The sequence below is a fragment of the Pyxicephalus adspersus genome, chromosome 4 (genome assembly GCF_032062135.1).
Source record: "Pyxicephalus adspersus chromosome 4, UCB_Pads_2.0, whole genome shotgun sequence".
Classification (NCBI taxonomy): domain Eukaryota; kingdom Metazoa; phylum Chordata; class Amphibia; order Anura; family Pyxicephalidae; genus Pyxicephalus; species Pyxicephalus adspersus.
Window position 1 is genome coordinate 3,868,649 of NC_092861.1, and position 26,661 is coordinate 3,895,309.

At 35.7% G+C, this 26,661-nt stretch overlaps 2 protein-coding genes across 2 annotated transcripts in view; one reads left to right on the forward strand and one right to left on the reverse strand.

Moving 5' to 3' along the window:
• Window positions 1-26,661, forward strand: part of LOC140327980 (uncharacterized) — a 648,380-nt gene that overhangs the window by 99,702 nt on the left and 522,017 nt on the right. The gene's annotated exons all lie outside the window — the stretch shown is intronic.
• On the reverse strand, window positions 23,669-24,634 carry LOC140328552 (taste receptor type 2 member 140-like). The gene has a single exon (XM_072408252.1). The coding sequence runs from the start codon at window positions 24,632-24,634 to the stop codon at window positions 23,669-23,671; it is 966 nt and encodes a 321-aa protein (XP_072264353.1).

Genomic DNA, 26,661 nt, shown 5'->3' on the forward strand with positions numbered 1-26,661 from the left:
ACATAGTGAGTGACAAACAAGAAGAACGTATGTAGGACATTCAGTCATTGAAGTGTGCCAGTCAGATTGATGACTTTACTCCAAGGTTACTATTACCACTTTCAGGGCAGCAATAATGAACAAAGAGCAGACGTTACAAAGCTGATTCCTCTTCTGATGTTGTAGCAAGTCCTTTCAAGTTTTTTCAAAAAAGAAATTGAAAGAACATAGTTATTTTTAATGAGACTTCCTCATTTGTATTATTATTATGGTGCTAAAAATAGATATTTGCAGATTAACCACTGCAGGGAGCATTGTATTTGACCTGGCCCTTATTCAATACTCTTGAATAAACAGGAGCCATAAGAACAAAATAGTCAATTGTATCATATATCATATATCTCAAAGACTCCCATTTAGCATTTATCCCATCTATACCATCTATTGGTAGTTGTTTGTTTTTGTTAGAAAATGTAATTTACTTTCCTAAATAATCTTAGACCTGAAAAAAAAGGTGTTTATATATTTTTTTAAGGACAAAACAATGTTATTGGCTGATAATTGTCAGGGGGTAGGATGTCATTGGCTCCCTGTCTTGCTCAGGTAGTGGGCCTACCTTTACGCTTATCTTTACAGCCAAGGGGTTGTTAATAGAAGTCCAATTTGAATCTGTGCTTTCCAAAAATAATTTTATAAAATAAGAAGTTTTTAAACCAGAAGACACAGAGGAGTATAAAACACAAAAGGATGGGATTTTGTTTGGAAAAAGAAACTAGGTTTCATTACTAGTAAAATTAAAACATTTGAAGATAAAGCAATGCTCTTCTATACATAGTTCAGCTGTTACATTCAGAGAAATACATGTGTGAAGTATTTATTCCCACTTATTGGGGAATATAAGGAACATTTAGAGAACAAAAAGCTGAGCCTCTGTTACCAACACATTTCACCATTTAGTTTCTTAAGGGTATGTTGATAACAAGAAATCTTCCAGATATATTCAAGACTTAGATCTATCACATTACTAGGATAATAGGGAATGAATAAGGTCCAAATCAGGAAAGGGTTAATCAAGACCTATGCATATATATAATAAACTATGACGTATGCATAAATGTTACATCTTCTTTGTCATCTGCTGGATCTGAATTTTTAGAATATTATTACTATTATTAATAATATTGTTAGTAAACAAAGTAAATAACAATTGAGCAGATAAATATAAAGCATTTCAATAGCTAACCTTGTATATTGTAAATGGAAGAAGATGAATATACTCATTATCACTGTATAGTATACTATACTTGGAGGTAGGGTAGAGATTGGAAGAGATGGATATATACACAACAGTTATGGAAACAATATTGGATAGAGCTTGGGTTTTTATTTTACAATCTAGGAAAATATGATAAATAACTCAATCTACTTTACCAACAAGTAGGTAAAGATGGGGATCACCCTCTCCTATATATGCAGAGCCTTCTCCTATTGCAACAATGATAAACTTACAGCTCCACCAGCCATGCCAGCAAAGGAAGCAGTAGCAGGAGAGGTCTACAAATGCACTGAAAACATTTTGCAGACAATAATGACCAGGCCTAGCACCTGGTATGGCTCACAAGGTTCTCGGTAATGGTTCATGAATAAATCTGCTCTGAATCATACATCTACAAACCCCAAAGTGAAGAGCACTTGTACTACTGGGTGTCCAGACCTTGCCAAATATGCTTTAGAGGGGTTGTGAGTGATAAATGCATTTGCCTTATCACAGCCAATGTAGACCGGCTGGTTTTATTTTAATGAACCAGACTTGAGTTTCTGAAAACTTTCACACTCCTCCTAGACTCTACGGATAAGCTGAAACCTAGTACCAGGCCTGACAATTCCCGAATCTAAAACATCAGGTAAAGTGCCTTCTACCTTAATGCGTCCCAATAACTAAACTCATTAACTGTGAAAAAGGTGGGTGCAGGTTCCCTTCTTATGGATTTATTATGGAATGAGAAGTGTAACCAAATTCTTAATGATTTTTATTTTGAGTGCTTCAGGTGGAGATCAGGGCCCCAGAACCCCCACGTGCCCCCTGGGAGAGAGTTGCCACACTCACCCAGGAAATTCTTAGGGGAAAAGACCTGGTTCATTCACATCTGAAAGTAGAATGGTGAACAACGATGTAATGGTCAGATATCTTTCCTTTTACTGTCTGTGTGTGAAAGTTGGTTATGTGACCAACAATAAAAGGGAAGGGTCCCGGTGTAGAAGGTATGTTGGCATGATATAGATTTCATAGACAAGACAGAAAAGGTTTTCTAGATGCCCAAATCAATTTTCCAGTTAGTAGGGACACTACACTTTAAAATTAAAACATTGAACAAACTTAGACTTTGAATATCCTGTTATATTAAATATTATTATTATATAAATGAATATACCCTTCACACTACACACTACATATATGTAATATTAATTGACTACGTTAGAGTGGGGGTAAGGTCATGATCTACGAACAGCCCAAAGATTTAAATGGTTTTAGATAAACTTGTCATGATTAAAACACTCTTAGAAAGGGTCTGAAGGACATATTTAAAAATAAGTGAATGGAGCATATTCACCAAAGAATTATTGCACATTCATGTAACTTTATTTTTTGTATTCCAATCTTTATTTACATTTTTTTGATGAAATAAAATATTACAAACAGAAAGCACAATAAATACAATACAGAAGGAGGGGGATTCATGCAACTTTAGACAATTTCAGCTGCAGCTCGTAAACATGGGGCTTTACATATGGATTCCTTTCTATCTAATCCCGTCTACATAGAACAAACAACTTAGAAGTGATTGATAACATTGAATGCAGATGAGATACCTTAATAAGGAAGGGAAATCAACATTCAGGTTTAATATCTACTTCAATAGATATTCACCGTATAGATTACCCAGCTGTTTATCTAATACGTCACTAATGTGATAAAATAGTCACATTTTCAAGAAACTTTAATTACAACTAAAACATGTCCTTCTGAGGAAGCCATTGTGGGGAAACACATAAAGGACAGTATAGTGGCATTAAAAGATAAAATATGTAATGTAAACGATATTGCACTCTAAGAATAGAAAAATGTTTTTTTAAAGTGTTTGTATGTTTTTATAGAGTGTGTTTTGTATCAAGAAAAAAATGCAGAATTGTAAAGTTTTTATAAAAATTATATAGTCCCATTTCCTTCATAGGAAAATAAGAAAATCTTATCTTGTTTGTTATAGAATTAAATAAGGGATGTATTGTATCAGCAAACCGACCAAAGTTTCTGTGCCACATAAGGAGGTTAAAAACAGTAAATGACTTCTAATAGAGGCTTCCTCTGTAGAATCGGCCATCTTTGTGAATCCATACAAGAGCCTGTAGAGTCTGTAGCGAAATGATATCAATATTTTATTTTTGTAAATAGAAGATGAGGTTAAGTTTACAATTCAAATGGTAATTGATCTTTATACAAATGTGAGATGAGTAAATCTGACGCTGGATGGGTTATACAATATCAGAACACCTGGCGTCAAAAAATATCTTATTAATTGTAAACGTCGAGATTAAAGGTAAAGATATACTCTAGTAGGTGTACGAGTGTGGAATTACATGTTTAGGGTTATTTTAGTGTTCTCATAAAGAGATAGCTGAACAAAAAGGGTTAATCATTTGTATCACCCATCCTTAAATACACATTTGTGCCAGTCAGAATGATGACTTTACTATTCCATGGTTTAGTATTCCATTTAGGCAAGCACGAGTGTACAATAAAAAGTATGTGATGACAGTATCTTTCAGAAGAAAGGTTTCAGTGAATAAAATACGTGTGCTGAAAAAGTCTACTGGTAATAAATACAAAGTGCAATATTGTTTCATGTGGAACTTTTAAGGTGCTTGCCAATAAACATCACAGTATTATAAAAACATTTCTTATACTACTTTATTAAATTCTACTTAGATTTGAACACACTAAAAAAACGATTATAAAAATGATTTCACTATGCTTTACATGTACAAACACTTGTCAATTCCATATCAAACATTTTCCAGACACATTTCACCCAAAGGCTTCTTCAGAAGGACATAACATGGTAACTGTCTCATATTTATGAAGAAGATAAATATATACATGTCATCTTTTTAACATGATCTCATTGGATATTGTTAAATCACAGAATCATAATTTGCACCTACTTTTGAACAGCAGATAAGTATATTTCAAATAGGACTAGATCATCTCAAATAGTATGTCGAGCGTAGCTGGTTAGCATTTGTACAGTGAATACAGTTGTGAGAACCGTGACCCCTTTGTTTTCCCAAAAGGCTAGCACTAGTGTTGGTGTTCTAATTTGGGCTGTCCTTATATTCAACCAGATCATGTGTGTTCGAATTCGGCTCGACCAGACCCGAAAAACACAGGATTCAATGGTGCAAATTCGTGTGTAAAAAAAGTGTTAAAAAATTAATGTTATTAATTAAGTAATTAAGTTATTAAGTAATTTATTGTATGTGTGTGATTTTTGTAACTGACTTTTGCTATCAGTGTTTATAGACAAAAGATGTTCATCTTCTAATTTAATGTAAATATGTCCATGTTTTACCACAGTAATGGCCCTGCAAATACCTGTCGATGTGACTGTCCCTTGATTTCAGTTCTTTCAATCATGGAGTCTCAGCACTACACGTGGGTATTACCTGGGTTTACTGTGCCAACCCAAGGAGTATATCCATCTAAAATGTACTGCAAACATTCACCAACATCTACCAACCAATATGGGTCGAGAGGTCACAGCAGCATTACAAGGTTGTTTAGGAGCAAGTGACCCATCAGAACAAAATCAAAAGTATAAAATACTTTCATGTGCAAAAATGGGGGGAGGTTTAATGGTTGTATTTATTCCATATTTGATTTGATTTTTTGAAGTTTTTGAAAGTTACCAGCGATGGTTGCATTTTGTGATAAAGGTCTGAAGAATTTGAGAAGAGATTCATCAAGCCGTACACATTAGTTAAAACAAAAAATCTGGGAATCAGCAGATTAAGTAGTGTTTTATTGGTTAGAAGATATGAAAATTGTACATAGATATAGAAGAAATAAATAGAAGAAAATAAAAAAAAAATACATTCATATTACAAAAAATTAAATGCATCATTTATCAGTTGTGTTTTTTATGTGTTTGTTTTATTGTCCTGTCTATTCTCCTACCTCAATGAATACATTATGTCCTTCTGAAGAACCCTACAGGTGAAAGGGGTCAAGGACAAAAAGTTTGAACAATACGAAATATTGATGTGAACATTGTACTCATTGAGATATGTGTGTTTCAAATATGATTGTTTTAACCAGTAAACATAATAAATGATACAAGTTGTTATTTTTAAATATTTTTTGCATTTATTTTAAAGAGGCACCTGAAAAATCCCTATAATTTAAATAATTGATTTTCAAACATTAAAGGCAGTTTAGGGTCAATCAAAAGATAATCAGGAAACTAGCTAGCATACATAATGAAATAATTTAGACCATTGGATAAGCCAGCCAGTCCTAAGCCAGTTATGTCAAAAGTACATTTTGAACATATTATTAGTATTATGAGTACTAGGGATGGGGGAGATTTTTAAACTCTATCTCGCGGTGAATTCAGCCATTCTAGCTTACCAAAATTCTGAGCGAGGACGGCTCGTGTAAATCCGCTGAAAACTTTGCTAAAGAGAGGTCAAGAGTCATTAGGATTTTCCTTATCTCAGCCAATCAGAGAGCACTAGAGGTTTTGAGTGGGGAGACTTGTCCCCATTTAATCTCCAGTGCCTGAGGGTCGCACACGGGAGGATTCCTGTGATGATTTCCTGAAACTTTTGATGGGTCCGTGAAATTGGTTCGCTGAAATTTCGCAGACCCATCGGTAGTTCGAGGAAATCATCCCTAATGAGTACATTATGAGCAAAATATAAAGCATAATCAACAGAACTATTGAAATAACATAACATAACACCATAATTCAAATGATGTATTTATAATCATATGTTGAATCAATATACTTCAGAGTAAAACATAAATAAAATCAAACATAGACTTACATTTTTGTTATACATGACTTGCTGTGTGTACAAGGTATGAGAGGTTCCAATCAATTGAATATAGTGAGTAGGAAAATTAAAGAAATTATGTATGTTCTATAACATATCCAGACCGCATGCTGTACCCAAATATTAGTCCACTACTGCACCCTGAGGAAGCCCTTGCTGGGCGAAACGCAATGGGTTCGCAAGCTGTGCACAAAGTTCCATGTTTGTTACAGGACTCGTGGTCGACACGCATTTCATTGTGTTTTTCTACATTAGGTTCCACATTTGTCTAGTGCTAACTTGTTTGGCCCTCAAATTGGATCAAATTTTAAGATCCTGTATTATATGTCGCTGTTACAAGTATTCTATGAGAATTTCATCACTGAATACAAAAAAAGTGTTTGTCAAAAAACACTACTGTCTCACGTTTTTCCTAAAGTTCTAAGAACAGTACCAAATTGAAAGTAGGGATAGGTATAGATCTACAGATCAAGTCCATTTTGCTGCATGGAAGCTTTAAACCATCCTTCACTGCAGCCAAGACGGATGCTTAGGAGGCATTTAAGTAGCTTTGCAAAAACTTAGCCATAAGTTCCCTGCTTACAAGATTGGAGTCCAGAATCTGCTTAATTCATATCAAAAACAAGGCTGCCATTGAAAATACACTTCTTGCACTCCCATCTATGGTGTGTGACGAACAAGAAGAACGCAAGTTTTTTTCAAATAGCATTTGAAAGAACATAAAGCAATACTCTTCTATACAAAGTTCAGCTGTTACATTCAGAGAAATACATGTGTGAAGTATTTATTCCCATTTATTGGGGTTTATAAAGAACATTTAGAGAACAAAAATCTGAGCCTCTGTTACCAACACATTTCACCATTTAGTTTCTTAAGGGTAGGTTGAGAAAGATAACAAGAAATCTTACAGATATATTCAAGATTTGGATCTATCACATTACTAGGATAATAGGAAATGAATATGGTCCAAATCAGGAAAGAGTTAATTAAGACGTATGCATATATATAATAAACTATGACTTATGCATAAATGTTACATCTGCTTTGTCATCCGCTGGATCTGATTATTTAGAACATGATAATAATATTATTACTATTATGATAAATATTGTTAGTAAACAAAATAAATAACAACTGAGCAGATAATTATAAAGCAGTTGAATAGCTAACCTTGTATATTGTAAAAATGGAAGATGATGAATATACTCAACATCACTGTATAGTATAATATACTTAGAGGTAGGGTAGAGATTGGTAGAGATGGATATATACACAACAGTTATGGAAACAATATTAGATAGAGCTTGGGTCTTTATTTTACAATCTAGGAGAATATGATAAATAACTCAATCTACTTTACCAACTAGTAGGTAAACCATTTGTATTTCTGGTGCCTGCGTTAAATAAATGCATTGCTCATTATCCTTTCTTAATTTGCAAAGAAATCACCACCACTGGCTCTCTAGGTCGTGGAGCTTTTCTTTTCAAAAATCTATCGGTTATGCAATAGACAATCCTAAAGAAATGATTTCTTAGTTTTACTGCTACATAAATCAGCAAAACAGAATGTAGAACTGGAAAAATATTCATTGTAATAAAGACCCAGACAAAGGTAAAAGACAAAATATACCTCTGAAATACATTTAATGTAATATAATAGGCAGAGACTAGGAAGGAGAGAAAAGTAAACCTCATAATCCTTAGGTAGGTGTCTGTACTGCTTGTCATGTTTCCATGATTGTTCATTCTTCTCATGTGGAAACCAAGCAAAATGATGAGAAGAAGTGAAACTATGAAGAATATGAGGAGGGGGGAAACAAACCACAAAATATTAACATACGATATTATCTCTAGCTGTTTATAGTATGAAATATAATCTTGTGTTGAATTCCTAAAACGATTTATGAGTAATGCAAAATTATAAATGAATGTATATCCTAAAAACAACAACAGAGAGCCAATAATCAGGTAGGTGACCCTCTGTGATATGATGGTCTTCAGACGTAAGAAGAAGACATTGTGAAAGGTGGAGATCTTGACGTAGAAGAAAATGGAAAGCAGGGTTGATAACCAGATGCTAGCAATGGCTGAACTATATTCAGTAAGATAACACAAGGCAAAAACTACTTCAGGGATCTTTGTAACATATAAACTTGAAAATAAAGCCAACAGGACAGCAGTGTGAGAGAAGATCCTCGATATGCCAATAGAGGTGATAATTTGGTCAGCACCGGTTATTGATCTTCGCTTCAGCCAGTCAATGACATTTACAGCTACAATAAAAGATTGTATCGGCAAACCTGCAAAGACTAATGTTGCACCCAAGGCAATTAAACTCAGATAATCTTCATAAGAGGTTTCCTCTGTAGAATTTACCATCTTTGCAACCACATACAAGAACTGTCTGCAGAGAAATGATAGTGTTCTTTATCTGTTGAAGGAAAATCACTTCCATGTGTTTATAGTGCAGATGGTAATGTGCTGTGTTGATCTTCATTCAAATGTTATGTGATATATTATCTGACACCTGGCGGGTTATAGGATACCAGATCACTGGACAGGAATATATATATATATATATATATTTATTTCATTGAAAAATAGTTTATTGAAAGCACCAAAATTAAAGATAAACTATCACATTCAAAAAGCATACATGAGTGGAAATATTTAATGTGAAATGTATTATTCCTGAAGTCATAAACACTTTTAATGTTTGGTTATATTTCAGTGAGCTTTTAGCCGATTAAGAGATAGTGGAACAAGGAGGGTTAATTATTTCGATTGGCCATTCCAATACACATTTGGGCCACCACAAATCACATTGTGGTTTAGTACTACTACTTCCTGGACAGCAATAGGCAAAGGTGATGCCGATTCCTCATCGGTTGTAGATAGTTTTATTGAAAAAGGAAATTGAAAGAAGGTATTCACTGTTATTGTATCATTTAAATTTCATTAACGCTCACATCTATATTACTTGTCATGGTGTTAAATATAGATACTTGTAGATTAACCATTACGGGGAGCTATGTACTAGACCTGTCCTCATTCACCCATCACCCTCCATGCCTAGCTACCATGGTGTTCCAGGCAGGCATGTTAGTAATTTTTATTTGATTTCTTTTTTTATCATGTTAGTATTTTATATTTTTTCAAATAGGTACCTGAATGTACTGTACAGCTTCGACTATGTAAGCAGAGTATTAAACAAAAATAAGAGATCCGAGGGTTTTTTTTGAGGCATGCACAAATAAAATGTATTTACTACAGATTCATTATTCATTATTAATTAATTATTCATTATTAATATAATATATATAATATAATTAGGGCCACTATTTGCTTGTCAAGTCTGTAACAAACGTATCCAAACTCAGAAATTGCAACCAATTAGTGTTATTACCCGACACGTTTTGTCTGGATAAAGGCTTTCTCAGGGGTATTAAATCACTTGTAGAGTAAGGCTGGATGATGAAAACAATATGGCATTTCAACTCTACAGAATTACATGGCAAAAATATAGCAAGGGGTAATAGTATTTCTGATCAAAAGTTGCACCCCCCGTTAGGTTGGAAACAAAATGGTGGAAAGGGGGGCTTATTGCTATACATAGTCTGTGGATAGTAACCAGAAATAATAATAACCAGAAATGCCAAATAAATCATTGCTGTCACTTAAACTGACCTGCAAGCCAAAGATGCTCATTGCTTAAGGAGCCCCTTGCAACCTTTGGAGGAAACCAAGAAACATTGGTATAGAAGGAAATCCTGGTGCTAGTTTGGGGTTTTCTTTAATTTACAGAAGAAGCACCATAGAAGCACAAGTAAAGTGAATTGTATCATATATAACAGAATTATATTTTATATATATATATAACTATGGACTTTGTACAGTGCTACGTAATATGATGGCGCTATATAAATACTGTGTAATAATAATAATAATTATTATTATTATTAGAAATTATTACATGTATATGTTAAATTGCTTTATTTTGTTTAAAACTATAATTATTTTTTTCAATTATTCTTAAACCTGAATAGAGTGATTTTTTTTTTTTTTTTTTAATGTAGAAACAGTTTTATTGCTGTTCATACCCCCTGACAACCACTAGCAAATAAAACTCCCACCATATCTACCTAGACTATTTATCTACTTCTTTTTGTTTTCTGAAAGTTACTGTTTTATGTGTATTGTGGGACAAAGGTGGTAGCAGGTCCTCTCCATGTGGCTTTATGGTGTCATGAGAGGTCTAAACAAATCTTTAACATTTTTGTATGCTTTAGATGGGGATCACCCTCTCCTATATATGCAGAGCCTTCTCCTATTGCAACAATGATAAACTTACAGCTCCACCAGCCATGCCAGCAAAGGAAGCAGTAGCAGGAGAGGTCTACAAATGCACTGAAAACATTTTGCAGACAATAATGACCAGGCCTAGCACCTGGTATGGCTCACAAGGTTCTCGGTAATGGTTCATGAATAAATCTGCTCTGAATCATACATCTACAAACCCCAAAGTGAAGAGCACTTGTACTACTGGGTGTCCAGACCTTGCCAAATATGCTTTAGAGGGGTTGTGAGTGATAAATGCATTTGCCTTAACACAGCCAATGTAGACCGGCTGGTTTTATTTAAATGAACAAAACTTGAGTTTCTGAAAACATTCACACTCCTCCTAGACTCTATACATAAGCTGAAACCTAGTACCAGGCCTGACAATTCCCGAATCTAAAACATCAGTTAAAGTGCCTTCTGCCTTAATGCGTCCCAATAACTAAACTTATTAACTGTGAAAAAGGTTGGTGCAGGTTCCCTTCTTATGGATTTATTGTGGCATTAGAAATGTAACCAAATTCTTAATGATTTTGAGTGCTTCAGATGGAGATCAGGGCCCCAGAACCCCCACGTGCCCCCTGGGAGAGAGTTGCCACACTCACCCAGGAAATTCTTAGGGGAAAGACCTGGTTCATTCATATATGAAATTAGAATGGTGAACAACAATGTAATGGTCAGATATATTTTACTGTCTGTGTGTGAAAGCTGGTTATGTGACCAACAATAAAAGGGAAGGGTCCCGGTGTGGAAGGTATGTTGGCATGATATAGATTTCATAGACAAGACATAAAAGGTTTTCTAGATGCCCAAATCAATTTTCCAGTTAGTAGGGACACAACACTTTAAAATTAAAACATAGAACAAACTTAGACTTTGAATATCCTGTTATATTAAATATTATTATTATATAAATGAATATACCCTTCACACTACACACTACATATATGTATTATTAATTGACTACGTTAGAGTGGGGGTAAGGTCATGATCTACATACAGCCCAAAGATTTAAATGGTTTCAGATAAACTTGTCATGATTAAAACACTCTTAGAAAGGGTCTGAAGGACATATTTAAAAATAAGTGAATGCAGCATATTCACCAAAGAATTATTGCACATTCATGTAACTTTATCTTTTGTATTCCATTCTTTATTTAAATTTTTTTTGATGAAATAAAATAATACAAACAGAAATCACAATAAATACAATACAGAAAGAGGGGGATTCATGCAACTTTAGACAATTTCAGCTGCAGCTCGTAAACATGGGGCTTTACATATGGATTCCTTTCTATCCAATCCCGTCTACATAGAACAAACAACTTAAAAGTGATTGATAACATTGGATGTAGATGAGATACCTTAATAAGGAGGGGAAAACAACATTCAGGTTTCAAAATCTACTTCAATAGATATTCACCGTATGGATTACCCAGCTGCCTATCTAATACGTCACTAATGTGATAAAATAGTCACATTTTCAAAAAACTTTAATTACAACTAAAAATTGACCTTCTGAGGAAGCCATTGTGGGGAAACACATAAAGGACAGTATAATGGCATTAAAAGATAAAATACGTCATGTAAACGATATTGTACTCTAAGAATAGAAAAATGTTTTTTTGAAGTGTTTGTATGTTTTTATAGAGTGTGTTTTGTATCAAGAATAAAATGCAGAATTGTAAAGTTTTTATAAAAATTATATAGTCCCATTTCCTTCATAGGAAAATAAGAAAATTTTATCTTGTTTGTTATAGAATTGAATAAGGGATGTGGTGAGATAATTAAAACGTGAGAGAAAAAAATCCCCATTAGCTCTCCTTAAAAGTATAATTTATCAAAATCCTTTATTTAAATTATTTTTTGATGAAATAAATTAATACAAACAAAAGTCACAATAAATAAAATACAGAAGGAGGGGGATTCATGTAACTTTAGACAATTTCAATTGTGAACTAGAAAAAATAGTTTAGATTAGTTTAGTTTTAAATAATTATTTACTGTGTTATTCACCCTACACGTAGAGACATTCTGCAACATCACACAATTAACAAAAATACTTTGAACTCTTTCACTGCTTTAATAATCAACATTTTAAATCATGTTTTATAGGTCTGAGGATAGAGAATTGTCCATCTATCCCTCCGTACTATAGTCACCCCTCTGTTTTATAACTTCTGCAAAAGTAAAAATGAGTTCATTAGAATGCCGGCAATTAGAAATGGCTACAACACAATTTTTCCAACTAGATTGAATACGATGGGAATCCACCCAGGTTCAGAAGTTCCCAGGAACTTGTTTTATTTCAATCATAATGTATGTGTAAATGAGATATTCACCTAATGTTACTGTCACTGAAAGAATCACTACATATTTATTACACATCCTCTGCATATTTACTCAAAAATGAACTATTTTTACATTCACCACTCAATCACCAGTCTGGACATTATTAAATAACACCCTTTACACCACAAATGTTGCTCTGGTGAATATCAGTGACCTATGCATACCTTATTTCTGATTTTATATCTGTTGCATCTGCTTATTAGGAATATGCTTTTATTATTGTTAATTATTTAAGCACAATCATCTATATGGAGCTGTACAATACACAACACATAGTACAATGTAAAGAACCATTTAGGAGATATGGATAAAGCTCAAATTACCCCATTATGAGGCAGAGGGAGCCGGTAAATATTGGGCATAGTGGGCATTGTCTCCTTATCGTGCACAGCAAAGGGCTCATCGTTACTTTTACTTTGACAAGCAAGCAGTTGGTAATAGGGATGTAATGGATATCTGTTCTTTCTAACTGCATTTTATACTGTAACAAGGGTAGGAAAATTCTCAAAGATGACAGAGGTAAGAGCAAGCTCTCTTTATGTAGCTTGATAAAATGCATGTGGGGGCATGAAATGCCTAAAGAAACCGCTAGGCATTGATCCTAAGTAAAGATTTTATATTATATTTTATAAGTCCAAGGATAGATAAACAGTCTTTCTAATACACTACACTGAAGTGTAGTCACCCTTCTGTTCCATACCTTCTACAAAGAGTAAAAATAAGTTATAGTCGTAAGGCCCTGGTCAGCACCAGTCCCCACCCGACACCAGTCCCCCAATCTACCACCGCAGTCTTCACCTATAGCAAGCCCCCGCTTAGCCTTAGGAGACTGGTTGCATCTCCCAGCATTCGGTTACCCCCATGACTTACTGCACAAGGGTTGGTGTCTGGGGATGGACCGGCAACAAGCCAGGAGCCCACAGATAAAGCAGTACCAAGATTCCAACATAGTCCAGAATACAGAGCAGAGGTCATACACAGAATATCCATCCACCAAAACAAAGTACACAAGGACAAAACACAAGCAGAGTCCAGGTCACAGGCAAAGGTCAGTCCAGGCAGCATAAACTGGCAATGTCAGAAACAGGCAAGGTCTGCAACAATAAATCACACGATAAATCTCCAGCACAGATCAGCCCAGCTTTACGCTACAACAGGCACTGATGGACGGGAGCAAAAAGGCTTTAAAGTCCCAGCAGCCAATAGCAGTGCAGAGTCAGGAGCTGATCAGTCTCTAGAATCCCCTTCAGCTGTGCACAATGGATGCCGGGGATGCCACAAATCTATCAGGCTGCATGGCTAAAGGGAAGCAGGGGTTGCTGGAATCCCGGATCTCCTGGCTGCCGCAATTGACATTGCTGAACAGAGCAGACAATTATTACCTCGATGGTGCATAGCATGGAGTCGCTGGACAGATGAGCAATTCCTGTAATTCCTGTAACAATAGTGCCGGTAAATAGAGGTGCTTACAACACATTTATTCCAACTCTTATTGGAGAAGATGGAAATCCATCCACATTTACAAGTTTGACATCTCAGAGGAACATTCTTTGTTTAAATAATGCTGTATGTGTATATCAGATATTCACCTAACATTTACTGTATCTGAAAAAGATCACTACATATTTATTATACATCCTCTGCTAAAAAACTGCTAAAAATAAACTAAATTTACATTCATTACTGAAATACCAATCTGGACATTAATAAATCACAGCCGCTACAAATGTTGCTCTGGTAAATGTAGGTGACCTTTGCATATCTTTATTTCTGCATTTTATCTGTTGTCTGCTTAATAGGAATAATATATTATTATTGTTAGCTATTTATTAAGCACAATCATCTTTAAAGAGTTGTATAATAGACAATGCATAGTACACATAACAATGTAGGAGTTACAGATTACCTTGTAAATTGTACATAGAGGAGGCAGAAGATGAATATACACAACACTACTGAATAGTGGAGGCTTGGAAGAGATGGATTTACAGCAATCATAGAAACAGTGATAGAAAGCGCTCTGTCCTTTTAATTTTACAATCTACATATGAAGCATGAATCAATCTACTAACAAATGTACACAGATGAAGCACTAAATATTTCTGGTTTCTGGTTTATATAAAATCATTGCTCATCATTATTCTTTAGGTTACAAATGGGTCTCCTCCACCAGCTCAGGAGGTCCAGGAGTTTTTCTGTTGAACAGTCGGTCAGTTCTGCAACGGACAATCCTGAAGAATTGGTTTCTTAATTTCATTGCAACAAAAATTAGCAAAACTGAATGTAAGATTGGAAAAATGTTAATTGCAGCTAAGAACCAGATAATGTTTAATAATTGCATGAACATTTGAAATAAATTTACTAAATCATTTAAGGCACAGGACAGAAAAGAGAGAACTGTAAACTTCATAATCCTATGGTAGGTGTTTGTACTGCTTGTCACATTTCCACCATTGTTCATTCTTCTTATGTGGAAACCAAGCAAAATGATGAGAAGGAAAGAAGCTATGAGTAACACGAGAAAAGGAAAACTAACACAAAATATATAAACATACATTTTCATCTTTCTCCCTCTGCTGTATGAATAGTCATTTTGAGTTCCATTCCTGAAATAATTCACATTTAAAATCATATAACCAAAGAATGTGTATCCTAAGGACAAGAGCACAGATCCAATAATCAGGTAGGTGACCCTCTTTAATATGATGGACTTCAGACGTAAGAAGAAGACATTGTGAAAGGTGGAGATCTTAACGTAGAAGAAGACGGAGAGCAGGGTTGATAACCAGATGCTAGCCAAGTTTGAGATGTTCCTTATAAAATGACTCAAGGTAATAACTATTTCAGGGATCCTATTATTGTACAATTTTGAAATTGAATACAGCAGGACAGCAGTGTGAAAGAAGATTCTTGATATCCCAATAAAGGTGATAATTTTGTCAGCAGCTCCTACTGATCTTTGTTTCAGCCAGTCAATGACATTAACAGCCACAATAAATGATTGTATCAGCAAACCGACCAAAGTTTCTGTGCCACATAAGGAGGTTAAAAACAGTAAATGACTTCTAATAGAGGCTTCCTCTGTAGAATCGGCCATCTTTGTGAATCCATACAAGAGCCTGTAGAGTCTGTAGCGAAATGATATCAATATTTTATTTTTGTAAATAGAAGATGAGGTTAAGTTTACAATTCAAATGGTAATTGATCTTTATACAAATGTGAGATGAGTAAATCTGACGCTGGATGGGTTATACAATATCAGAACACCTGGCGTCAAAAAATATCTTATTAATTGTAAACGTCGAGATTAAAGGTAAAGATATACTCTAGTAGGTGTACGAGTGTGGAATTACATGTTTAGGGTTATTTTAGTGTTCTCATAAAGAGATAGCTGAACAAAAAGGGTTAATCATTTGTATCAACCATCCTTAAATACACATTTGTGCCAGTCAGAATGATGACTTTACTATTCCATGGTTTAGTATTCCATTTTGGCCAACACGAGTGTACAATAAAAAGTATGTCAATTCCATATCATCCCTATTCCTGGATGGAGTTTCTCTATCCAGGAACACAGGACTCCCTGTGTTCTTGGATAGAGAAACTCAATCCAGGAACACATACAACTAGTAAAAGGCTGCAAGAGCAATCAGGGCAGCGGAGCTGTCAGCTCTACTCCCCTGATTGTTCTTGCAGTTCTTCACAGTCCCTAAAAATAACCTGAATTCTCCCACCATTGACTTTTTTGGTGTTCAAATTCAGCATTCGATAACCCGAACAATATCTCCCTATTCGATCGAATAGCTGTTGAAAGGAAAACTCTAAGGCCTTGATCTAGTTCACTGCTCTATTATTAGGGATTTTATATTATATAAGTCCAAGGATAGAATAAACAACCTTTCTACTACTCTGTAGTTAGTCCCTCTTCTGTTCCATAACTTCTACAAAGAGTAAAAAAAAATTAATTATAGTACCGGAAAATAGAGGTGCTTAGAACATTATTATTTTTTTAAATAATGTGGTACGTGTAAATCAGATCACTAGTAGGATCACTACATATTTATTTTACATCCTCTGCTAATTTACTCAAAATGAACTAAATGTACATTCATTACTGAAATTTGGACCAGTCTGAATATCAACAATAAATCACACCCTCCAAAGCACAAATGTTGCCCTGGTAAATGTCAGTGACCTATGCATATCTTTTATTTCTGCATTTTTATCTGCTGTATCTGCTTATTAGGAATACTATATTTTTATTGTTAGGTATTTATTAACTGAAATCATCTTTAAGGAGCCGTGAAATAGACAATGCATAGTACACACAACAATTTAGGAGTTACAGATTACCTTGTAAATTGTACACAGAGGAGGAAGAAGTGTCATCTTTGCAACCACAACAAGGGCTGTGAGAGCTGTCTTTCTATGATTGATTGACAATTGTTCTTTATTTATTTTGTAAAATTATTTATTTTACTTTTTTTTTTGTTGCAAATGGTAATGCAGACAAATCTTAATGTCAGCCTTCATGCAAACAAAGAAGAAGAGAAAATCAGACTTTTGTAAAGCTACAGTAGATGTGGTTTTAACTTCCCTAGTGTTCTAATTCCATCTAAATTTCCATGCAAAAAGTGGTACAATTTTTTGCATGGAAATGTAATTTTCAATTTAAGCTATTATTCTTAGGCATAACTCACCAATATTTATTAAATGTATTAGTAAACTTTAAATAATATAATCCAAAAACTGTTAAAAAAATTACAAAATGATTTAAACATGTAATGTAAGTGTACAGTAGCATATATAGTATAATAAAATTATATATATAATATATGAATATTTCTTTGTATTGGACTCAATACAGCTATTTTGTATTAAATTCAATACGAAATTGAATGCAAAATCCAATGAAAAATCAAGTCTAGTGTTCTTGGGCAAATCCATAATGTGCTTCATGAAAAATCAGTACAAAAAGTGTATCAACACATAAGTTTGCCTTTGCTCCATTAAAATCTCCCTAAACTGCCATGAATATTTCTCCTGGGCTATGTCCTAAACCTCATGGTGCAGTCATTTCTCTTAACCTTGTATTTTGGGATGTGTTTTGCTAAGGTAGGTCAAACATTTCATATTTATTCCTAGCCCCTGCAAGCCTGTTAAAACTACAGTGGCAATAACAACTGCCTGCCATCATTAATATGCAAAAGGCCATAGACCAAAATTCAGTGCTATCAATGAATAGCAGTTGCAGTGAAAGTTTAGTGACTATCTCTCCAACTATGGAAGCTTGTTATTTCGTCTAAAGCAGTGACTGCTCATAACCCCCTTTGGGGAGGCATAAAAAGGGTGAACCATGAGAAGAGTGTATTAGTTATGGATCCAGAACAGCAGAACTCAGAGGAAGACTTTTTGTCATTACCAAAGAGCATCCAGGAATTTCTGTGCACTTCTTCCATCTATGGGATGCAGAGGCTTTAAGAGCCTGAGGAGGAACACAAGGGGATGACAGGGACTAGATTGGAGAAGGAGAAAGGTGGACAGGCTTCACAGAGAATAACTTTTACACTTGTCAAACCTCGGAAAATATTCATGAGTGGGGTGAGCACTCCGAGGACAACAATGTCCTTCGTGACACTAAAAACATAGAAAGAAATTGTGGCTTATGAATCTGAGAAAAGACCCTTACATTTGGGTGAACAATGAGAGGGACACATTTTTCATAGCCATCCTTGTAGATTCACAGTACACATGAAAAATCAACAGTTTTCTGCCACTATCAGAGAGAATCCCAAAATGGGGCACTTGGAGAAAGTGTTTTGAACGTGCATTGTGTTTTGGCACATTCCATGATGGTAGCAGAGATTGGGGATGAGTTGTGAGTTAACTTCCACCAAGGATGAGACTAAAACATTTGTCATCATGCCATTCTTTATTTCTGCAAACTTTTATAGAAATCCAAGCAGACAAACTTACACAGCCAACTATGTACCTGGAAAATGGTCTCATAGTCGATGTTTACATTGCCATGCAAGTAGTTGGGTCAATAAACTTTGGTTTGTGTTTATTGCAAATGAACCGCATGAGTTGAACCTGGGCATATTTGACCATCTCTATAAGAGATTACTGTTCCGATTAATGTACCCACAATACAAACATCTGCTAAAAAAGCAGCAATATTAGCAGCAGCTGTATCAGCATGGTGTTCCATAGTTTTTAAAGTCATAGTGACCAGTCCCAACTACAGGCACTAATCACAGTTACTAAATTTGATCATTGGTGACTAAGTTGGTTCCAGAGCTAAAACTGAAAATAAAACAATGGAGAAACATAACAAATAAAACAATGGAGAAAAAAGGGACGAGAAGGGGGAAACACAAAAAATAGAGCAATCAACCAGTATAACAGTGGTAGGCTATTAAAAATATAGTCTGAACCAGAACTGCCAGAACTGCCAGATATCATGACATAAGACCTTAATAACCTATATATTACTGTGGCTTGGCAATACAAATAATTTCCATGTTTATCATCGAGAAACATTCAAAAAATATCATGAGGAATATTTGAAATTATGATTTGATTCTATGAGTATCACCTTTCCTGGACCTACAAAAATCTGGGTTAAGAATTTGTACGATCTTTGTAAAAATTGGGTTGTACAGTCATCTCCAGAGAGCAAAGCTTCTAGAATTTTCCCTATAGAAAATGATTTTTAATGAGGAGACAACCTGTTCTACTGTTAGTGACTGGGGCTGAATCCAATTAGACATAAAGTTAGTCTATCCACCAAAAGACAAACACTAATCCAGGTCTGTGTAGCTTTAGGTATCATAGAAGAGGTGAATTCATCCCAGTAACCAAATAATAGAAGAGAAGTGTTATAGAGTATGAAATGCCCCGATACATTCTTCACCAAGGTTTGTACCTTTTGCCAAAATGCATGATGTGGACAATACTACAAACGGAGGTATAGAAATACAGAGAGGTTATTATACTTAAGGCATTGTAAATGCCACGCCTTAGTCTGGTGTCCACCTTCCGATGGTCCGAACACAGTATACGCTCTTTGCATAACCATGAATTGTGATTCCCTCCATACTTCATTGGCCTCACATTTCCAGACCATCTGATATACTTGTATAATAGGTTCTGTGATACCCAGGTCCTGGAAGTCATGCTGCTACTGCCTAAGACTAGAGGTAGTTGAAGGTGAAATGAAAACAGAATGCAGCACAATATATATATATATATATATATATATATATATATATATATATAGTAAATATTTGGAGGAGCCAGTGTAAGAAGTTTGTCAAAATTGTTGGCTTGTAAAACCGTATTTGGGCCCAGTGCTATAGAACAAATATAGGTAATTAGTTGATGAGCCATCTTTGACTTACTTGGTCTATGTGTCTTTGTCCTTTCTTGCACCTGCGAATTGTGTTCTATTTTAAGTGTAATTTATGTCCAATAAGAAAAGTGATGTCACTGGGTGCTAGTGAAATGACTAAAAAAGGGTACAAAGAATACCTAATTACATATAACTAAATTTTAAAAAAAGCAATGGATAAATGGACCAAAAGTTTAAAAGTTAAGTAATGAATCCCTTACAAGGAGATAATTTACATTGCTATGTGAAGAGCTAATATTCTTTTAGTAAATTACCAGGAGAAAGCACTACTGACAGCAATGCAGTTGAAGTAGTGGGCTATATAACGTGCCAGCAGCAGCACTGCTCAATGCTTGCTGACAATTTAATACAATGACCCCAAATGGCAGCAAAAACAATATTATAGGTTGTTCTACACACCAAGACTACAGTCTATGCCCAACTTGGACCCAGGAAGCAAGTACAACAACAGTGGGCTCCCAGCCCTCACAACCTGTTTGTGGACCCACAACATTTCTTTTTTTTAACTCTCTTAGAAACAGTCTTTTGATCAGGAAGTGAGGTTATGTTTGCTTTTGGACCTATTTGAGTCACTACCAACCCTAATGTAATTGTTTTTTTCGTCCTTGTATTGCCATATCTATAAGTCGAGTAATAGTTCCTACCACCTCTGTATCCTGTTTTTTCAAATATCCTGATCAGTGTGCAAACTTTACCTTTGCACTACAGCATTACAAGGAAGCTTATCATTGTATTTTAGTATCAGACAAGAGCATGAAACCTCTTAGTGCTAAGGAATACTATTCACCCCTTCATTAGTAACACATCCAAAGTAGCATTGGATGACTGTAGAATGATATTTAAAGTGCACAGGTTCCATTGGACCATATAAATAAGTTCTGTATAAAGTTTATCACTAACTTATTTTGTACCCCTCTGTAAAAGTAAGGTGGTTGGGGATTGAAACAGCAAGAAAAGATACATGACTATTAACTTTGTAAAGCACTGCATAATGTGTTGGCACTATATAAATACTGTGTAATAATAATAATAATAATAATAACCTACATTGAAAAAAAAGCATAAATACAAATAGTAAAAATAATATGTAGCAAAATAAATAATAAAACCAATGAGTACAGTGAATGTATAGTTACAGATAAAAGGCCTCTGTTAGATAAGAATCAGGTCTGACAAAGAAGGAGGAGAAGTATAGCTGACATTTAGGATACGTACTCATGTCCAATGGTTCTCACCCGATAACTCTGATATCAGATGAGAATCTGGCGTGTGTACAGCGACAGTCTCCATCGTCCAAACGATCGTCCTGCAGATCTACGGATGATGGACGACAAACAATTGTAAAGCAAGGGAATGGGGAGAGCACACAGCAGGGTGCCGCTCCGTCGCTCTTCCCCTCCCCTCTGCATAGAACAGAATGGTGCTGTATGTATAGCACTCGTTCATGCATCGTGCAGTGCTTAGTCGTTGGGAACGATCGTGAAAGATCCTATCCAATGACTATATTTGCACATGTGTATGCAGCTTAAGTGTGTAGAAGGATTGCTGACAAGTAGCTAGATAAAGTATTGAGAAGAACAGGTTAAAAACAGGGAAGTAGAAAAAAAGTTGTGAAGGAGAAAAGAGAAGGGTATATTAGAAGAAAAGCTGATAAGAGCAACTAAAGGTAAGGAAAATAAGCGTGTCTTGGAAGAAGATATTAGAAGCATAGTATCTGAGAATGAGAAGGATAGAGGAGAAGATCATCCCAGAAGGATAAGAGAGATGAAACACAAATGAGAAGGAGCATGCGGGAGTATTGTGTCTGGATTGGAGAGAATGAGAGTGGTATCTAAAAAAAAGGAAGAAATAAATGCAGGTTTGAAAGGAGGAAGGTATATGGCAATTAAAAAAGAAGAGAAAAGCAAAGTAAAAGGAGGAGAAGGGTCTCTGAGAAGGAGGAGAAATCCGAAGGAGTTAGGGTAAAAACATCTGAAAAGGAGGTGTGAGGAAAATGGCACCAAGAAGGAAAGAGCATGGCAAATAAGAGCGTGAGAAGAGAATGCCATCTAACGCTATCCATGAAAAGCCGCAGCTAAGCCAAGGTTCTCTACTATACATACCCACAGCTCCTGTACCTTTCATTGGTCTGCCTAGATACCTTCACAGAATGAACTTTTAAGGTGTGTTTTTCTATAAATATTTTTATGTGTGAAGTCAATGTAGATATAGTTAGATTTGTTTTTAAGGCTACCTGGCTTGTTGTCATCCATCCAGTTTGTTAGAACCTCACTTTTCAGCCATGTTAACTACATGCCTATCCATGAAGTTTAAGTTAATACTAAGAATAATACCAGATACATTACTAGAAGAAAAAAAGCTACTAGCACTAGCTATTAAAATGATAAAAATATTTTTAACCAAAAATTACATCAGTAAAAGGACCTTTGTTTAAGATTGGTAATATGAGTTATTACAAGGGTAATTATAAGGGTTATTATATAAGGGTTTATTATAAGGGTTTGTTGAAGCTCTAGACCTAAAATAGGTCTACAAATTTTGAGACAGATGCATTTGGAGTTGGATTGGGGCCAGTAGCCCAACAGAGGTCACATAAAAAATAGTTTTTGGGGGAATATGACTGGAACCCACTAAAGGATTTATTATTGTACTCTAATGGGCCATTTCATCCCATGGGACATTCCTCTATAGATTTATAGGTTCTCGAAACAATTAGAACAGTGATGACCCCATCATCAGGAATTATAGAAATATAAAAGAATGGTAAATAAACTAAATAATCCAAAACTAGTTTTATTCATTTGTAAGCCAAATATTTTGAAAGTAGAACTATAGATTCCCATGAAAAATCTGAGCAGGCAGATTCTTATTGCAGAAAGAGACAGGTGATATCTTTTCTATAATAAAACATACTTTATTATACTTTGCTGCTTTGACTAAGTATTGTTACATTATGTTTGGGCAGTCAGACTGCATGCTTAAGTAAAACTTTTTATATTCTGTACTATTATTTAAGGATTCATTGTACATATTTAATATAGGTGACCCAAAAAAGTTTTTCACACATAATAATAATAATTAATAAATAATTTTATATATTAAAAACATTACTGAAAAAATCACTAGTATTGTATTCGACTTTTGCGTTTGAAATCTCCTTTATTCACTATTTCTACTTATACAAACAAATGGCTCTATTTATAAAACAGAAAATCTGACATTCACTTCACCATTCCTTGGTAGGAATTAGTTACTGAAAAGGGCAAAACACATGTACCCAGAAGATTCCTACAAAGGAATGTTGAAGCGAACATTTGATTCCCTGTTTTATAATTGAGACCCAAAGAGTATATGCCATAGAAATGTATATATAAAAATCGACTCCACTTTTGTAAGAAATGCACACATAAGAAAACCTTAACATGTTTCTGGTGCTAATTAAAACTAAGTTATTACTCATCTTTCCTTTAGTCATAAAGGGGCACTGGTCACCTCCACTCGTTCTCTAGATTGAGGTCCAGAAGTCTTTTTGTTGAACAAGCAGTCAGTTCCACAACGGATAATCCTGAAGAACTGATTTCTTAGTTTGGTTGCTACGTAAATTAGCAAAGCAGATTGTAGAATTGTATAAATGTTCACCATTATACCAACAAATAAAATGTCTAAAAATCCCATTTGCAGTTCAAAAATGATAAATATACCCAATGCAAAGACAATAAATGAGAAAACTGTAAACTTCATAGTCCTATGGTAGGTGTCTGTATTGCTCATTGAATTTCCGTGATTGTTCATTTTACTTATATGATAAGCAAGTAAAATAATGAGAAGGATGGAAGCCATGAAGAACATAAAAAGTGGTACAGTACTCCACAAGAAACTAATATATGCAAGTATCTTTTGCTTTTGTTGTGAGTCTGAAATAGAATGATGTGTTGAATTTCTAAAAAATATGATATCATTGACCAAAAAATAGAAGAATGAGTATCCTACAGACAACAGCACAGAGGCAATGATCAGGCAGACAACCTTCCTCGATATGATGGCTTTCAGACGTAAGAAGACGTTGTTGCTACAAGTGGAGACCATGAAATAGAAGAAGATGGACAGCAGAGTGGATAACCAAATGTTGGAAATGGTTGAAGATTGCAGAATGAATGAAATTAATATAGGAATTAATTCAGGGATGTTGGAAACAAAAAACATTGAAACCAAAGACAACAGACAAGCAGTGTGAAAGAAGAACCTTGATATCCCAATGGAGGTGATAATTTTGTCAGCACGGGTTATTGATCTTCCCTTCAGCCAGTCAATGACATTAAGAGCCACTACAAATGATTGTATACCCAGACCTGCCAGTATTATCCCAAGACAGGCAAATAGAAGAACATTTTGTATTACCATTGCTTTATAAGAGTCTTCTGCTGTAGAATTTGTCATCTTTGTAATCATATCCAGGAGATGTCTTTTCAGACTGTACCAGTACTCTATATTTATTATTAGAAAACGACTTGATGATGCAAATGGGAATGCAAACTCCCCGTGTCTATCTATCATTATACAAACAAAGAAGATGACAGTAAATTTGACTAAGTGGAACATTTGTGGATATTATCAAATCAAACACAGGGATGGAAAAAGATCTTGTTTATTGCAAGTGCTATGACTTAAAATGAAATATAAGATAGATAAGTAAGTGATGCTTGTATATCCAGTCCAAATAGTTCTGGATAGAGTTTGGAAGGGTTAGAAATGATTAGTTTACTATATCTTGGGTTTCATCAGAAAATGACTCTCACTCCTTCCTTGCTGACAATGTTTTACCACACAGAAAGTGAAGGAACAACAATAAAGATCGAAATAAAAATGTTTTCTATTACTAGCTAGGTAGTGGACCATGCCACACTTACCTCTTCCTCAGTAAAGCGCAGACGCCTCTCTCTTGCGCATGCGGGCAGTTCTGACTCTGGGCGTGCCTCAGTTTTCAAGCTTTATTAATTCCTTCCAATCCGCTGGCCAATCAGAAGATAGCCTCTTACCCATCCCTGGCTATTTAGCTAGCTCAGACACTGCACTCAGCGTTCATGTAATGTGTCTCCACTAGTGCCGAGCCCCTAGTTCTCTTGAGCTAATCCCTGTAAACCTGTTGCTTAATCCAGTGTTTCCTGTGTCCAGCTCCTGTGTTAACCCCTTGTTGTCCAGTCTGTTGTTACCAGCCATTTCCCTTGTGCTGTTCCAGTGTTTCTCTCTGTCTGTGGATATTCTTGTGTCACTTGTTCCTCCTGTTGCTTCTAGTGTCTCCTGTGCTCCCTGTGTCCGCAGTGCCCCCTGTGTCACTGGAGTCTATCTATATTAGCGTGTGACCTGACCTCTCTTGCTTACTGCCTGCCTTGACCCAGGCCTTCCTCGACTATTCTTAAGCTTTGTGATTTTGTACCAAGTTTCATCCTGTCCACCTTGGTGTGCCCAAGGACTGCAACCTGGCAGTAACCAGCAGCGCAACATCCTCACCACTAGAGGCTCTGGAGAAGACCTGGTTACTGCTAAGACTCTGCGCCTTGGCCCTTCTCATGGCTTACGGCACTCCAGTGCAAGCCGTAGCGCCCCCTAGTGGCCCTGTCACCTCAAGCGTGACAGACCCTATACCAGATTTGTATATCTTAAGTATGTAATGAAGAGTGCTAGGCAACCAGACATTCTAGCACACAGGGGGATCACTAACCTTTATAATGTATATGGGCATGTTAGTTGATAGGATTTCCCAAATAAACACATTCCATTGACAATACTTTTGCTGCTGTTTATAAAATCCCAGCTGTGACATTGGCCAAATTATAATGGGTCCTCTTTTCACTCTCTCTGATAGGCTCTAGGTCCCCATTCTGACCCTCCTCTATGTCTCTTGTTAGAATTTCAGGCAAAGTAGCTCCCATATTTTGTATTGTTTTTCTACCCTGGTTGAGCCAAGATGGTATGAGCTGTTAACCTCCTTGCCGTTAAGCCCGCCCTTCGTACGGGCTAAAAAAAGTTTCTCTTTTCGTTAAGCCTGAGATTTTCCGTACATTAAAATCCCCACTTACCCAGGTAAGTGGGGATTTTAATGTAGGGAAAATCTCGGTCCCCCTGTGCTCATCCAGCGTCGTCCTCCGTCGATCGTCGTCCGTCGGTCTCCCTTTCCAGCGTCGGGTGCCTTCTCGTATACCAGCGGGACCAGGTAAGAAGCCAGCCCGCATCTTGTGTTCCGCTGGCCGGCCGGCGGAACACAAGATGCCGGCCCGTTTCTTACCTGGTCCCGCTGATCATCCAGCGTCGTTCTCGTTCCAGCGCCGGGTGATCTCTGAAACAATAAGCTGGCCGGCGGAGGAAAAAAACAGCCGGCCGGCTTCTTGTGCATGCGTGCGTGATGACGTCGGCGCGTGTGCGGGAAATTCAAATTGAAACTCATTCATTCATTTTGTATTGGATTG

Excerpts from the sequence above, each read along its gene's own strand:
- LOC140328552 (XM_072408252.1), bottom strand. The coding sequence starts at position 24,634 with ATGACAAATTCTACAGCAGAAGACTCTTATAAAGCAATGGTAATACAA.